This window comes from Fukomys damarensis, unplaced genomic scaffold (genome assembly GCF_012274545.1).
Source record: "Fukomys damarensis isolate Sample0158 unplaced genomic scaffold, DMR_v1.0_HiC HiC_scaffold_16, whole genome shotgun sequence".
Taxonomy (NCBI): Eukaryota; Metazoa; Chordata; class Mammalia; order Rodentia; family Bathyergidae; genus Fukomys; species Fukomys damarensis.
In genome coordinates, this window is record NW_022900928.1 from 5,752,228 (window position 1) to 5,766,209 (window position 13,982).

General features: G+C 40.9%; 1 protein-coding gene across 4 annotated transcripts in view; it reads right to left on the reverse strand.

Annotated features, from left to right (window-relative positions):
• Positions 1 to 13,982, reverse strand: part of Ano3 (anoctamin 3) — a 350,025-nt gene that overhangs the window by 169,774 nt on the left and 166,269 nt on the right. For all 4 annotated transcript variants that reach the window (XM_033764063.1, XM_010603358.3, XM_010603357.2 and 1 more), the window contains exons 2-3: positions 8,256 to 8,450; positions 7,163 to 7,234 (exon numbers count right to left, since the gene is read on the reverse strand). In XM_033764063.1, coding sequence (XP_033619954.1) covers positions 7,163 to 7,234; positions 8,256 to 8,450 — 267 coding nt within the window. The remainder of the gene's footprint in view (positions 1 to 7,162; positions 7,235 to 8,255; positions 8,451 to 13,982) is intronic.

Below are 13,982 nucleotides of genomic sequence, written 5' to 3' on the forward strand. Positions count from 1 at the left end.
CTTAAGGTTGAGAAATAATTTCATATATTGAAACATGGAGGCTGCCGTAGAAAAAGAACTCATGTTGCTTTCAGCTGACCCAGACTGAAGTCCTATTTGTTTGGATAGCAGGAGGTCAGCTATCCCTTGGTAATCTGAAAATCTGAGATAAAAATCTTCTTGTAGACAAGTTCCAAGGACTAACTATAACAATCTGTGCCAATTTACTTAAATATGTACACAATCATTTCCTTTGTTTTCAATTCACTATTCTAGCATTTTGAAATCTACTGAAGTAATTAGGGTCTAAAAAGAAATGTAATCTTTCACTTTTAAGCCTAAGTAAATAGTAAACAATGGAGTTACTATGAATATGAAAATGAAAAATTTAAAATCTAACATTCAAATGCATTTCAAGTCATCACTAGTATGATTTATGATGAAGATTATGCTGACTGAAAAGAGGGTGCAAAGAAGCCAGCTCTGGGAGTATAATTTTTTTATCTTTTACAAAAAAAAAAACCAATCAGCTGATTGGTATAGTTTGTAGTACACAATGTTTACACTTCAGGAGTGGTCCAGGTGCATAGCTCATATTCATTCTTTTTTCCTCCCCCTTTTCTCCCTCTCCTTCCAGCTATCCCTTAATCCCCTTCCTTTATGTTTTGTATGTGTTTTCAGTACATAATGTTTATGCTCCCTCTATGGAACTGGTACACATACATAACAATATTCAGTCACTCCAGCTCCACCGGCCTTCACTAGTTCTTCCTGATTACAAAGTTTCATGGTTTTACTTTGCTGCATTGTATCATAATTGCAAGAGCATTTGCAAATGATGTAATTCCTCTTAGAGAACTTCGAATATATGAGATTATTAGTTGGCCTTTCCTTAGTTGGAACTGCACAACCTCTCATACATTACTAATAATAGTTACAGAATTACCAGAATAGTTGAGGGTACAGATTAAAGAAATGAAAATAATGTATGGTTATTTTCATATTTCATAATTCATGTCATCTGCTACATATATCATAAATTCAGCATCATATGATACATAATTGAATTCTGTTTAATCTTTGCAGGATAGGAAGGAATCATATAATAATGTTAATGTCTCCATTTCACAAATATGAATACTGAAGCAGAAAGGATATTTACCCTGGTAATAAAAGAAACAGTACTTGAAACTGGACCTTCTGATTGCTAAAAAAAAAATCTGTGCTTTTTAACATTACTATCCTATAAATCCATATTGGGTCTATATATGGCTTATTTGGTGGGTAGAACATAGTAATGAGGACCCAGACATTGATTCTTTGTGGTTCCTGTCTTGTCTACTTCTCCTGAACCCTCTCTTTGTTATAAAACAGTGAGAGCACTGATGGAATTGTATTCATGGACCCCAAAATCTATGCAAATCCTACAGACAGGCTACAATGGTTGTGTCAGTATCCCAGGGTTAACTCTATCCACCACCCATCTCTCCCTCCCTCCATCCATCCATTCATCCATCTACCCATCAATCCATTCATCCATCCATCCATCCAATCAACATCCATCCATCCATCCATCCATCTGTCCTTTCAAATAATTTATCCATCTATCACTGAGTAGATAGTATAAACTATACAACATAAACAAAAGAGATTTCAATAGCAATTAACATCAACTAGTGATCTGAGTCTGAATAGAATTCTACCAAATTGCTGACAATAATAATAGAAAGTGGGCTGGGGATTTAACTCAGTGGTTCGGTGGCCTGAGTTGTCAGTGCGAGGACCTGAGTTCAATCCCCGATACCAAAAAAAAAAAAAAAAAAAAAAAAAAAAAAAAAAAAAAAAAAAAAAAAGAAAGAAAGCTATGTCTACATCACAGAGCATGAGCAGACTTCATAAAAAACAAGGTCAGACAAGCAATTCTACTAGTTCAGAAGGGTGATGGCATATTTTCAGCATGAACTGTTCTATATAACGGTCTGTCAACACATCTTAAATGAACAAGAAGATCATAGCCAGTAGGAAAATTAACAAGACACTAATTTTAACATTTGAGAGATCTCAGTGATGAAGGACTGCAGAGAACAAAGCAGTGGATGGATTGTACAGCAGCCTCCCTGAAGTAAGATGTGTGTGTCCATAGGTTCTGACACTTATCCATTTGTTGGTCCTGTCACTGATCCTAAAAATGTTTTAAGTCCCTACTACATGCCAGATACTGTTATTGGTTTCAGGGCTACAAGTCTCAATAATTTTAACAAGGTGTCTTTTCTCTGGAAATACAAAGGCAGAGAATCAAAATAAACCACTTAATTTTAAATAATAATGAGTTCAGTAAAAAAGAAAAAATATATATATACCAGAGGACATAAAGTGAAGAAAGTTGTATTTGGTTTATTTTACTGTTTAGTGCAGGGATAAATGTAAGCTCATTATGTACAAGAAGTACAGGAGGGTCTTGGTGAGGTGCAGGAATGTGAAGAGAACGAGCATCAGGAAATGGGCCAGATGCTACAGGGCCTGCAAAGGCCACTGTAAGTTTATATTTTAAATCTAATGGGAAACCCTGGATAGACTGGAGTGGAGAAATGATGAGGCTTAATTTAACCTTTATTAAAGCTTCCTGTAGTGGCTGTGTGGAAAATAGACTGTGAAGAGGTAGCTGGGCAAGGAGAACAGTTAGGAAGTTACTGAGTCACCAGGAGAAGTTGGCAAAGCTGAATGTGGAGAGTGGTGGTTGATTTCCGAATGCATCTTGAATGCTGAGCTCAGAGTACTTATTCGATGTATTCAATAAGCATCTCAAAAGATTCAGTGACCAGAGACTATCAGGACTGGGAAATATTATGTTCTTTCAATAGAATAGGGAGTTCTTTCTCATACTACCTCAGTATGAAATAATGGAAATTAGAGGAGATTATATAATGCTATACAATGAAAGCAAAACCACTAGGTAGTCATTTGACCCTGACAGTTTATAAAGAAACAGGAGCCATACACACTACAACAAGCTAAAATATCACATTGATAGAAAGCGAACAAGCGCCTTAATATTCTACTTCCTGCAGGAGTGAGTCACTTAGCAATGTGCTGATTTCACAAAAAGATTAGATACTTGTACATTTTGGTTGCTTTAACTCAAATCATGTGAGTCTTAATGGGACTTGTAGATTTTAATTTCTAAGTGACATAATTTTAGTGTAATGTGACCAAGGGTATAATCAGGCTGTTAATGTGGACTTCTGTGTTCTTTTCATTTTACAGCATATTGAGAAGAGAAAAAGTGAGGACAATGACAGTGGGATTTCCAGGATTAAAAGTAAGGTTATTGTAGCACAACAGTTTTTAAACAATAGTCACATTGTCTTATTTACTTTCTTGTCACCGAGACACAATGCCTGACATCCACAAGTCAAAGGAGGAGATGTTTATTCAGCTCACAGTTTGTACAGGTTTCAATCCTTAGTCATCTGGCTTCTTGTCATGACTGGGGTCATGGTGGAAGAGAAACAGCCCATGGCATGGCAACAGGAAGTATAGAAAGATAGAAGAGAAGGAGGGAGAGAGACCCTTTCAGGCCATGCTGCAATGACTGCCTCTGATGCAGAGAACCTATGTAAATAATCTAAAAACCTACAAAATGTAAAGTGACTTCTGTCTCTAACAGCAATCTGCTTTGTGCAGTTCAAAATTAACAGACACTGGAGTAACTGCCCATGAAGTGGGACATCTGGCCTCATCCCTAACCTTGAACACCCCTTCCTGTGAACTAGGATAGCTAGAGGAATCTTAAGGGAAACTCCCCAACTGCAAAGAGCTGCTACCTCTGTGCTAAAGTTAACTATCTTGTGACCATGATGTGAACTATGAGAATGAAATGTAACCACCCAGATAAAGTCAAGGCTGTGAAACCCTATAAAAGGAGGAGTCGTAACCCAGTTTGTCATCGATTCAGGCACAGTTTATGTGCGATCGACCCTAGTCGATGAGTAAATTTGTTATTTTATTTCCATTCTTCTGTTTCGCTGTGTGTCACTTGCAAATTCCTTCTGTAACGCCTCTTCCTACCAGGATTCACCTCCCAACATCACATTAGTGGTAAGCTCATCTATGGACTCACCCACTGGTGAGAACCTCACCCCCATGACACCACTACTTCTAAAAAGGCCCACCTGCTGGTTCAGAGGCTTCGGGTGACAGCTAGGTACAAGTACTTTGTAGAACGATTTCATTTGACTCTGTGTGTGTGTGTGTGTGTGTATGTGTGTGTGTGTGTGTGTGTGTGTACACATGTGTCTAGGTGGAGAGGTTGGAGGATGAAATAACACTCCATCTTTGTAACCTGCTCTGTGCAAATAGAATTAAAGGCTATGAAATGTCAATTAAAGAGAAAGAAAGAAAGAAAAAAAGAAAGGGAAGAAAAGATAAACAAAGCAAAAACTAAAAAGATGAAGCCTTCCAATCCGATTAGCTTCCTTAGCCAGTCACTTCACCAAGCAACTTGCCCCCATCTCTTGGTCCAAGCCTGACTCTTAGTTATGTCTTATAGAACTAAAAGAATGTGAACGTCACAAACCACTTTTCACCTCAAAGGTCTCTGTGTGTATGGTGGTGATGAAAACAGAAAGCCAGGGATTGAGATTTCAGGGTTGGAATCTGTTTTCCACACTGGCCAGCTATGTGTGACTTGGAAGTTATTTTACTCCTCCTCTGCAAAGAGTTGGGTGACAGAACCTCCCTGAAAGGATAAGAATTTATAAGAATTTGGTGAGAGAGGGCTGGGTAGAGTACCATAAGAAAGAGTTCAGTAAATTACTGGACCCAGCAGAATTTGGTGTGAAATATAAGCTAAAGGATAAATAATAAAACAACAACTGAATACTTGTTGAATCTCTGTGGTGTGGTTGGAGATGTGATGAAGTTATGCCTTTTCATTGGATTCAAAAATTCTGAAAAGCATGTATCATTGGATCAATTTAAAAATGAGATTGGTGAAGCTCAGAGAGGTTAAGCAACATGGCACAATCACACAGCTAGTTGTAGGTGCAAGAAGGCAGATTTGACCAATGTGCGAGCCGGGGAAGTAGCATCTCATCCATGATATATACACATTCTGTTAGGCCACCTTAGTGAAGCCTCTGCTCTGAATCCACAGAACAGTCCTTGCTTTGCCACTTTCATTTTGAACAATGAAATATATCAAACCACAGTGCTATATCTACTTCATGCCTTTAGTGTTGCCATAGTATCGATACTCTCCTGGGGCAGCTCAGAGCAGCTCACACTAAAAAAGAAAAGCCATTAATCAGATATTGGTTCTTGGGAATTCCCGTGCCATACCCAGCTCAACGTTAGAGCTGATAGTATGCTTTATTTGCAAAAGCAAAAATTATAAATATAATTGCCTTGCATTTAGAAGAGAATATGTATTGGTAAAGTGCTCACAGATTACTTAGTTATTGCCTCATGATAACTGACATCATTTGGTTGGCCTCTTCTCACAGATGATGGAAGTTCTCATATTCTGAATAGGAAGGTGTCTCCAAAATGTATACGCCAGCCAGGTCTCACATGCTGGGGATGCTAAGTGCTAATTACCGTCATCCTCACCTTAATTAGAAAGGCCAGTGCCTCATCACTCACATGTGTTTTCATCTCTTGAGAAGCCATAAAACCTCTCTAACATGAAAGAATATTAAACTGATGATGGGGCAGGTAAAATACGAGCACAGTGCACAACACTTGGGGAGATGTAAATAGCCACCATGAGGCTGAATGCTTGAGATGCCACGAAATGATGAGAAAGGAAGTGCGGAGTCTGAGCCTCTGATGATCATGCTAAGCATTTAGAAAAAGAGGCCCTTAATGTTTGAAAAGACAAATGTTTGCAAATACAGTGCATGCAACTGAAACAAAAGGCTTTATGTTTAACTGCAGCAATCTTTAGTTATCACCCGGTATTAAAGTGCACAAATGGTTCATGAAGCATGCCACGGAAACTGTACCACGCGTGTGTATGTCAGGCAAATCAGAGTCCAGGTATGCATTTTGATTTTATTTTCTAATCAGAAAATAAGTGTTAATGGCAATATTCTTCAGAATTAATTCCTACAAGAATGACCTTTGAACTCTGATATAATAATTTGTTCTGGTAAAATGTTCTCTCTCACACACAGAGGATTGATTATATGATACATGACTAATTTGTTATAAATAACACAATTTATCGCTTTAAAGACGGTTAAATTATCTTAACAATAATCTGCTCAGAAAAAGAATAAGATGTAATTTTGAGGTTAGAGATTCTTAATCCTGGGACGTCTGGCATTTGTTTGGTGCACAGTGATATGTAAAGAGGCTTCACACACTGCCCAGACAACTTAGAACTGACCCTATGTGCAGGACAGGGATCTCTGAGAGCTCAGAAGAGGTTGGAATGTGCAACCAGGGCCAAGGATAGCTGACATGGGCCATGTAGGTAGAACAGTGTTTTCAGAACTGGAAATTTAGGGCTTAATTTCTGCTGGCTGTAAACAAATACATTCTGGATTTATGAAATGCACATTTGAGCAAATTAGGATTACTTTTTGATTCATTCTGATATTGTCACCTCTAATTGTAACAGGTCAACTTGACTACAGTAAGAAATGAGGAGCAGTTCTGGGCATGTCTGTGGATGATTGATGTATAGAACAGCAAACTAGGTGGGGAACATCTGCTCTAGTTGTTGGTGAAACAATCAATAGGCTTGTAGCTTGGGTGGTATAAAAAGGGGCAGAAGCAGGAAGTGCGCCTACTCTGAAGAGCTCCAGGATTCTCTGTGCATCATCATTGGGCATTGGTCTGTACACATCCGGTCTCTCCAGCTTCCACTGTAGGTTCACACAGATTAGTCTCCATGCAGCTTCCAGGCTTTTGAGCTCGGACTGGCGCTGACTCCTTGATCCCAACTTGTTCTGGAGCTTCTGTCTCCCATGGTTTCTGTCTAAGATGTTTTGTTACGATACTGTTGTTCATTGCAAATCCTCTTGCATTATTCGAATTTGAAAATGAGCAATAAACATTTTAATAATGATAAACTCAGAATATTATAAGCACCTAGAAAGTGTTAAAGATTATAAAGTTCTAGGTTTGGAGCACACAGAGAGGGAAAGGAAGAGGAAACTATTGGAAACCAACTCACCCACGCAGAAGTCACTGAGGTCGGTAAAGGAACATTTCAGCAGAGTCTCTTTGTTATTCTCCTCGGGGTTAACTGAAAAAAAAAAAAAAAACATAATAAGCTTTGTAGTTTTGGGAAACTAAACATAAGAACAAAAATTACCTTGGTGTTTAATGTTTATTTGGTGACCAAACATGAATAAACTATTCCAAGTGAATGAGGTGAAATTAGCTATTTAAAATTTACCCTCCATAAGGGAAACTTTGTGCTTTAATTTCTTTATCCTGCTGTACATTTAGTGCATCCTTACTGAACATGGCTATACGCTGACTAAAATATACAGTGGTTTTGCCACATTATCGAAAAGACAATGCTCGTATTTCCAAGTTAGCCAGAGGAAGAAGGAGCCCAGAGGATTCGCGAGGGAATATATTCTAGGAAAAAAGCTGGAAGAGAAAGGGGCGTCGGGAACCAAGGTCATATGTGACCCTCGGCTGTAAGTTGCGTAGGGCTTAAGGGTTTGTCTGAGGAGCAGGCACTCACAGCAGCGTGCCCCAGGTATGTCCAGAGGTTTGTTTTTCTAACGCAGACTCTAGCTGAGGTGTCCCCCAGTTTGTGTTGCAACAGCACAACACTGTGATGTCAACAGCGGTTCACGAGCACGCAGCCAAATCCTCACTGCTGTACGTTCAGTCCTAATTTAAATTTTCCAGGGCCAGGGATTCAGCTCAGTGGTTCTGCTGACTGCCTTGCAAGTGCAAGGATCCCCGGTACTCCCTCCCCCTAAGTTAAATTTTCAGGTTTTCTTTTGAGGAAACGGAATTCTCGCCAGGAGTAGCTTTTCCTAACCCCCGAGATGGAGATGTGGCCTGAGCCCAAGACTCATGAGGCAGGTCGGGCTTTTCCAACTGCCCAGAGCTAATATCAGGTGCAGGCGCTCCGGGCTCGGACCACCTGCAAGGCGAGGGAGAGGAGAAGCACATCCGGCCCACAAACGGCTTCCGGTGCCAGGCTCCTTCCAACGCGGGTCAAACGGACAAGGGAAGGGAGAGAGAAACGGGAGGAAAACCCACCTCCTCCGGCGTTAGACCCGAGGTTTGGAATGGTTGCTCACCTTGCTCTGTGTTGTTGGCAGAGACGAAGGTGACAGAGGTGGGAGCCTGTGACTCATTCTCGGTTGACTGCAAGAGGGAGGTAGATTGGCTCAGGCTGTTGCAAGGAGCGCAGCTCTGGGCCAGGCAGGGCAGGGATCTCCGAGACGGTTTCAGCGGGGTTTCTTTGGTTATTTCACTTTTGCTTATGTTCATTCCTGCAAATCCCAAGCAGTGAGCTTTAGCAAGCAGACACAATGAGCAGAGGTCAAGTAACAATTTCATTCCCTTGAGGGCTCTTCTGGGGAGGGATATTTGAATCGTTTCACCTACGTTGTAGAACTGGCTTGGTTTTGTTTCTGTTTTGTGTGGGAAAGTGAGGTTTCCCTCAAACGCTCCTGAGAAATAAACAGCTTCTTTTCTAGTTTGAGCTTTGACCAATTTTTAAAAAGTTCATGGGATGAAAACCCTGAATACATATTTGGGGAATTATGATAGCAACGATTTGGACTGTCTCGGGATAAACCTCATGATTTGGGTTTTTAAGCAGCAAGTAAATAAACCTAGTTTATTCACATGACTATTAGGAAGCAGAGGCCTTTTCTCAGAGTTCCCTAGATACACACATTTCCTGGAGTGGAATCTAGAGGCACAGTGCAAAAGCTAGACAGGAGGGTAGGGTCAAGAGAGAGAGCATCGCCGTAAGTCCCTCCGCCCTGTCCTGTTCCTGTCTGTCTTGATTCCTGCTGCTTCAATCCCAGGTCAGCCCAGCTCCCGGAACTCCAATTTCCAAAGGCCCAAACCCTGGCGTTTCCCACGGCGTCCCTCCTGCCCCCGCTGCTTCACCACGTCCCTGGAGTTCATAGCAAACGCGCCCACTGCACCGACGGTGATCCCCTTCCTCTGTGGCTGGCACGCGGGTGTCCAGGAAGCTGGCGCACTCGCCCTCTCCTGCTGAGGGGGCCCCTGCCCTGGAGCTCTCCGCTGAGAAAACCCTGCTACTTCCTCCTGGAGCCTCATCTCAGACCAGCCACCTCTTCGTCCTAACTGACTCCTCCTGTTCATTCTTTATCATCCCTCCCTCAAACCAAATCACACTATCCTCCATTTCCGTTCAAGGCAGGGATGGTCTTTTTTTTTTTTTTTAAACAAAGCGGCTTGATCCTGAATCACTCTCTATAAAGTTTCTGATTGACGCTTGAATTAAGCAGCTGGGAATTTATGCTGTGCGCTCCACGTATGAAAATACAAGGCCGAACGTTAAATCCTCTCACTTCAGGACTCCAGATCTGACTAATTCGGGACGCCATCTACACTCGTAACAGATGGGGCCGGAGTCTCAGCATGATCCAGTGCCCGTTACACACCGGGTGCTGTGCTTGCCCGCTGGTTTACTGATATTGTCCTTGCCTTGGTAAGTACATGTGCTGCCCAAGCCAGCACACTGTGTTTATATGTATAAGCACGTACACAAAATAGTTTTTTGACACTCGTAGGAGAGCACAGTGTGTCACATTTCACACTTACTCACCTACTATGTCTCCGCTATTTTTCCATTTCAATCCATACAGAGAGGTCTCAAGATTTTTAAACTACTACAAGGTATTCCAGAGTGTGGGTAAACCACAACACTGACAATGGATGTTTAGATATTTTAATAATTCTATTTGAAAGGAATATTCTTTGAATATTCCTATATGTGTCTTTTTCCCGCAAGATGAGTATTTCTCCAGTGGGAAATACTTAGAGGTAGAACCTCTAGGTGGAAAGACATGAATATTCATTGTTTGGGTAGAAGCTGCCCAACTGTCCTTCCCAAAGCTTTATCTTTCACACTTCAAGAATAGAACAGAATTGCATCCAACTCCTTATGCCTCCACTAATCCTGCAGAGAATCAGCTGTTTTAATTTTGGATGAAATAACAAGTTAACAAACAAAAACAGAAAAGAAAAACCTTCATTGTTTTGATTTTCATTGCACAGGTTGAGCATGTTTTCATGTATTTCTTACCAATTATAATGTTTAAGTGACTTTTTTTCCCCCGGTAATAGGAATTCAGGACTTTTATACTAAGCTACATTCCCAGCCCTTTAAAAAATCTTTATTTTCAGGCAGGGTCTTGCTAGATCTCTATGTTGCCCAGGCTTGGCTTGAACTTGCAGTCCTCTTGCCTCAGCCCCCCAGACCCCTGGGCTATAATGTGAACCACTGCATTCAGGAAAACAGTTTTATGTATGCTGTTAGACTTTTGCCTATTGATTTATAGGTACTCTACCTACAGTGCCTTTCTCATTCATTTCACAACAATGGAGATGCAAATATTGTGATTTCTATTCACACAGGGGAAATGAACACTGGAGCAGAAAAATCATATGCCCTAAATCACAGTGATTACAAAGGGAGTTTACTCACGCCAAATGACCCAATCATGGTGCATCCACAGATGAATTAGAAAATTCCTAAGACATGACCTCACTTTGAAATTTGAAAGATAACCCTCAGCAAATCCCTGTCAATAATGGATAACACTCAAAGCGAATGACACAGACGCGGTGCTCCACTCTATCCCCTCCCTGTTCACCCACATGAATTGCCACTTCTCTACATTAAAGCAAACCTCACATATAATGGGTGAAAGGAGAGAACAGGAATGCATCCTAAATGAATAGATACTTATCACACTAAGAAGCACAAATGGCAAAAAAAATGTTCAACCTCACTGGTCATTCAAGAGAGGCAAATTAAAACAACACTGAGATTTCATCTCACCCCAGAAAGCATGGCTACTATCAAGAAATCAACCAATAACAAATGCTGGCGGGGTTGTGAGGAAAAGGAACCCTTCTCCACTGCTGGTGGCAGCGTAGACTGGTGCAACCACTGTGGAATTCAGTATGGAGATTCATCAAAAAACTGGGATTAGAGGTTCCATTTGACTGAGTTATTCCCCTTCTTAGTGTTTTCCCCAAATAATTAAAAGTATCACACCACAGCGATATATGCACATCCACATTTAGTGGCACAATTTGTAAAAGCTAAATATTGGAAACAGTCCAAATGCCAATCAAGGGATGAATGGGTAAAGATATGTTGTTTATATATAAGGGAGTACTACTCTGCTATAAGAAAACACCTAGTTGGGAAAGGAACCGTCCAAGGTATCCTGAACTTTAAAAATATCGCACAATTCCCTCTAGTGGATAAACAACTGGTATTCTTTATACCACCTCCAAGGGACACAGAGTACAAAGCTCTTCTGGTAAGTTTTTATACTGATGAACTGTCTGTAATATTGCCTGACATTTCCTTTTTTGCGAGACACTGGCATAGAATATTAACTGGCCAGTTTCCTGTTTCTCAGCAGAGTTGAGAATAGCCTTTTACCCCAGTAGAACACCTGTTTCAGAGAATAAATATTCTTGGGGAGAAGGCAAGAGCAATGGGGACTGAAACAGGCAAGGACACTGGGTTTAGAGTGAAATGTTCTGGGCCCCTGAAAAAGTTGTAGCAGGTTCTGTATAATAATACAATACACCTCCATCTAGGATTCCATCCTGTAGTTTCACAGTGCAACAAATTCTACATTTCCTTTTCTCGTAATATTTAGACACAAAAAGTTTCAATGATCCTTTGTGTGAAAGTGAATTATTGGTGACTCTTTCTTATAAACTACTACGACACGAGCCTGATGGAACCACGCTTGCCTGTGCTGTCAGTGTTTTCTGTTAGTTGTCCCATGCACGTGTACACTTCCTCACCTGGGCACCGGATCTCTGCAGGAGCTCTGCTGATGCTGGGAATTTAGCGGAGAGCTAAGCAGACATGCAGTGCCGGCCAATATAGGCCTTCTATCCTGGCAGACAGACATTTGCATATGCATTTGCATATATATATATATGGATAGAGGGTATGTGATAAATACATATACACATAAATAAATGTAAATTAACATGCTCTAAAATGTAGGCTGAATTCTAGAATGGAAAATGATAAAGAGAATCCACTGTGTGAAAAGATAGGAAGTTACAAAACAAAACATGTACGAGTGGGCCGGGGATTTAACTCAGTGGTGCTGTTGCCTGCCTCGCAAGTGCAAGAACCCGAGTTTGATTCCCCAATACTGAAAAAAAAAAAAGAAAAAAGATGTACAAGTGTGAACATGTGGAGTTGCTTTCAGGCCAAAATTAATAACTTGCAAGAAAGCCCTGAGGTAGGAAAGACTGCAATTTATTTACAGAACTGAGAAAATTCATTTGGATTCTAGTAAGAGAGAGAAGCAGGAACCTTTTTCTGGAGTTAAAGAATAAGTATTTGCTGATGCTTTGGGGGAAATTATTTATTAATATATTTTTCTGATTTTTGAAAAGAAATGCATGTCTTCTGTATTTTTCTTGAACAATGGCATTTGCCCAAATTCACAAAACATTTTAAACAATGCTCACTTCATGGACAGGAAATTAAGTGGAGGGAGTATAAGAAATGTATTTACTCATGATCATAAATCTAACAAGTGGCAGAACTGGATTTTAAAATTAGAACCCCTGGCTCCAAAAGCCCGTTATCTGTTCCCTATGCTGCACGGTTCCCCGTGAGTCCAGTGCAGCGGGGCTCATGACCACGGCTCTGCCTGGTACAAACATCTCACAAATTCCAAGCGGGGACCACCGTATCCAGAATCCTAGAACTGAAAAAGAATTCCAAAACTACAGTCCTACACACACAAGCTTAGCAAACTGGGAAATATATTCTGCTGAAACTTGCGTGCCACGCTTGATACAGATGAATAGCGGGAAAACATCTACCCACATCACCGAATTTTATTTCTTGTACTGATCTGTAAAATAACAAATGTGAGGCCTGGGGCTCAAGCACAATGACAGGGCGCTTGGCCGCCATGCAGGAGGCCACGAGTTCAATCCCCACCCAGTGAAAAATTAAAAGTAAAAGATCAGATATGAATGGCATACATTTTATTGTAGTTTAAGTGTCTATAGATGAACAGTTCAAAATCTCACTTCTTAATTCTCAAAGACAGATTTTCACTCCTTGTTTTGTTTTCTAGCATTTCTTCAATGATGCCCAAACAACTCTTTAGCTCTTCCCTGGCGCCTGGCCTGATATCCGTGTGAGGCACAGGACGTTGTTCACACTTAGTGGGAAGCACGTGCTTCAGGCAAGTGTGCAAAGCCAGAGTAAAGTCAGGCACGGCTCACGACGAAATCACCCACAAGGAAACCCAAAATCAGGGGCGGGATAGGCGCAGCCAGAAAGCGGCTGATCCTCCGCTGACTTTCCTTGTGTATCTTACCGATAGGTCTTGGGTTTAATAAATTTTCTTCAACGGTTTTTGCACATAAAGTAAGAGTCCACAGAGAGTCCTCCTTAAACCTGCTTCAGCTGAAGATATTTGTTTAAAGTAGCCTTGAGAGAAAATGACATCGAAGGGAAGCAGTATCCCCCAAACCCTTTCCTTCTCATGACTCGTTAATGTGGTGTTTCCTCCCTTTCTGAACGATCAAATGTCTCAAAGAGAATATACAGATTCGTGTTTGCTAGACGCCAATCTAACCTTACTGAAAGGCTGACACTGTAATGTCTTCCAAGGTCCAGTTCCTTCCTAACCCTTGTCCACAGCCACTACACTTGTGCTTTTGCAGAAGTCATCCTTTGCTTTGTTCCACAGAATTCATTCCCACAGGGTCCTCAAGTTTTTCCCTTGCTCTACATTCCCGATATAATTAGGTAAATT